Source organism: Tetrao urogallus (assembly GCF_951394365.1).
Source record: "Tetrao urogallus genome assembly, chromosome: 1".
Taxonomy (NCBI): Eukaryota; Metazoa; Chordata; class Aves; order Galliformes; family Phasianidae; genus Tetrao; species Tetrao urogallus.
Window position 1 is genome coordinate 43,459,655 of NC_136813.1, and position 1,402 is coordinate 43,461,056.

Here is a 1,402-nt window from a genome sequence, read left to right on the forward strand (position 1 = left end):
TGCCTAGGAGTGTCTGTGTTGCTTTAGCTTATGCAATATGTGGGTCACGATGTACTGCATTGCCTTTTTTATTCTGCATCCCACTAGTTGGATTCTAACAAGCCTATCAATTAAGATGGCACACAGAGAAGAGTGTGTCACTGCAAACAGCTAAGTGTACCCCCAACCCTTCTACTACAGTGCCAAGACCATAGCTGCTTAGTTGGTTGCATATATGTTAAGATAATCCTTATTACTCGATTATTTCCGATAAGTGATGCTATGTTGGCTTTTCAAAGTTCCTGGGGGGGACACTGGGAACTTTGCAGCAAACTGTGTTGGAGTGTTTACAGCGGCACCCAGGCCGATTGACCCGGTCGTAACAGCCCTGACACAACTTAAGGCAACCCTTGGCTGGCAGGTAACACCACAAGCAAGGCAGGAAGAGGGACACCACACCCATGGCTGACCATCTAGTGCAGCAGTGCGACTGACTGCAAGAGCAGGGGTTGTCAGCACAGTTGTCCTCGTCATCATTGGAGCAGTGATAGAAGAGGCCCTTCACGCAGCACACACAAGTCCCGTAATCAACCACGTTCTGGGCTGAGCAAAGACACTGTTTGTCACAAATCCAACACGATGGGAGGGTCCTTGGATACGTGCACTCCTTGCACTTGCACTTCCCACAGTCCTCGCATCTGTAGCTGTGTGCTCCCAAGTCTTCTTTGCCCAGCGGCTTCAACTCGCTCGACTTGAGCTCAGACTTGGGCTGCATGCAGACTATCCCGTCAGCAACTGGCCCTGAAGATGATCCTAGAAGTCTGTGTTCAGAGGAATTACTGCTCGTACTTGTCCTTGTACTGCTCCGCGAGCCCGTGCTGACTGTGCTGATGGAGCGGGACAGAGGTGCCCGAGGAGAAGCGTGCGTTTGCGTGTGCTGAACCCGGCTAAAATGGCGATGCTCAGGGAGACCATGGGGCCTCTCATTTTTGGGTTGGCTCACTGGACGAGGAGCAGACTTGATCCCTGGCCGCGGAGCCACCGTCGGTCCCTCTGTGTACTCATTTGTGTTGCGGATGGCTCTGATCTGATCCAGGGATAGGATGTGGACTTGCTGCGTCAGGACATCCCGCAGGTCGGGCTCTCCATGTGGCCTCCCACTGTCACGCCGAGCCTGTAGCAAGGCCTGCGACCCGCTGCCATGCTGAGCTCTCATCTCCATCGCTGCCCGGAAGCGTGCTCACCCCAGCAGGCTTAGAACACATCTGAAATCCTGGAGCAACAAAGAGAGGATTCACTAATTGCAACACATCTCATGCTCTCCAGCAGCCTGTGGGATTTCACAGCACTGCACACATTCAAGTAATGCATCAGCCATTAAATAAGGATCACAGCTCGGGGAAGCGCAATGCTGGTCAGCTAA

The 1,402-nt window shown here is 52.8% G+C and overlaps 1 protein-coding gene across 1 annotated transcript; it reads right to left on the minus strand.

Annotated features, from left to right (window-relative positions):
- Nucleotides 1-259: 259 nt before the first annotated feature.
- On the minus strand, nt 260-1,201 carry SPRY2 (sprouty RTK signaling antagonist 2; the record flags this gene model as incomplete). Its single annotated transcript, XM_079537408.1, has 1 exon — nt 260-1,201. The coding sequence occupies one exon, from the start codon at nt 1,199-1,201 to the stop codon at nt 260-262; it is 942 nt and encodes a 313-aa protein (XP_079393534.1).
- Nucleotides 1,202-1,402: the final 201 nt, after the last annotated feature.